The 1,344-nt window shown below is 55.7% G+C and overlaps 1 protein-coding gene across 1 annotated transcript in view; it reads left to right on the plus strand.

Moving 5' to 3' along the window:
- Positions 1-86: 86 nt before the first annotated feature.
- The window catches only part of LOC107199198 (protein-tyrosine kinase 2-beta-like), a gene marked incomplete at both ends in the record, with an annotated part of 19,665 nt that continues 18,407 nt past the window's right edge, over positions 87-1,344 (plus strand). The window contains 2 exons of the mRNA XM_015616538.1: positions 87-173; positions 1,305-1,342. Of these exons, the coding sequence (XP_015472024.1) occupies positions 87-173; positions 1,305-1,342 (125 nt within the window). The remainder of the gene's footprint in view (positions 174-1,304; positions 1,343-1,344) is intronic.

The raw sequence follows: 1,344 nt of genomic DNA on the forward strand, positions 1-1,344 counted from the left end.
TGTCACCGGGACACGGGGACATGGGGACACGGAGAGTGTCACCGGGACACGGGGACACCAGGGACAGGTGACACAGGCGTGTCCAGGTGCAATGTCCCCGTGTCCCACAGGAGGTTCTACAAGGACATGCCCCACAACGCGCTGGACAAGAAATCCAACTTCGACTTCCTGGAGTGAGTCCTGGGGGGGCTGCTGAGGGCCTTCCTCATCCCCCTCATCCTCATCATCTTCATCATCTTCATCATCATCTTCATCATCTTCATCCTCATCTTCATCATCTTCATCATCTTTATCTTCATCATCTTCATCATCCTCCTCATCATCTTCATCTTCATCCTCATCTTCATCATCCTCCTCATCTTCATCATCTTCATCATCTTCACCATCTTCATCTTCATCATCCTCATCCTCCTCATCTTCATCATCTTCATCATCCTCATCTTCATCATCCTCCTCATCCTCCTGTGGCTCCTCATCATCCACCTCATCCTCCTGCTGCTTCCTCACCTTCCTCATCCTGTGCAGCTCCTCATCCTCCTCATCCTCCTCATCTTCATCATCCTCCTCATCCTCCTCAACTCCTCATCCTGCTCATCCTCCTGCTGCTTCCTCACCTTCCTCATCTTCTGCAGCGCCTCATCCTCCTCATCCTTCTCATCCTCCTCATCTTCCTCATCTTCCTCAGGCTCCCTCATCTCCTCCTCCTCCTCCTCCTCAGGGAGGAAGACGGGAACCGCCCGCCCCCATCCCCCCACACCGGGGTCCCCCCTCACCCTCAGCTCCCGCCGGATCCTCCCTCCTTCCTTCCCGGGATGGGGAATTCCCACTGACATTCCTGGAATTGGGAATTCCCGCTGACATTCCTGGGATGGGGAATTCCCACTGACATTCCCGGGATGGGGAATTCCCACTGACATTCCCGGGACTGGGAATTCCCGCTGACATTCCCGGGATGGGGAATTCCCACTGACATTCCTGGAATTGGGGAATTCCCGCTGACATTCCCGGGACTGGGAATTCCCGCTGACATTCCCGGGATGGGGAATTCCCACTGACATTCCTGGGATTGGGGAATTCCCGCTGACATTCCTGGGATTGGGAATTCCCGCTGACATTCCCGGGATGGGGAATTCCCGCTGACATTCCCAGGGAATTCCCGCTGACATTCCCGGGATTGGGGAATTCCCGCTGACATTCCCGGGATGGGGAATTCCCGCTGACATTCCTGGGATCGGGGAATTCCCGCTGACATTCCTGGGATCGGGGAATTCCCGCTGACATTCCCGGGATTCTGTGCTCCGCAGGAAGGAGGTGGGGCTGGACCTGTTCTTCCCCAGCCAGATG

This window comes from Parus major, unplaced genomic scaffold (genome assembly GCF_001522545.3).
Source record: "Parus major isolate Abel unplaced genomic scaffold, Parus_major1.1 Scaffold490, whole genome shotgun sequence".
Taxonomy (NCBI): domain Eukaryota; kingdom Metazoa; phylum Chordata; class Aves; order Passeriformes; family Paridae; genus Parus; species Parus major.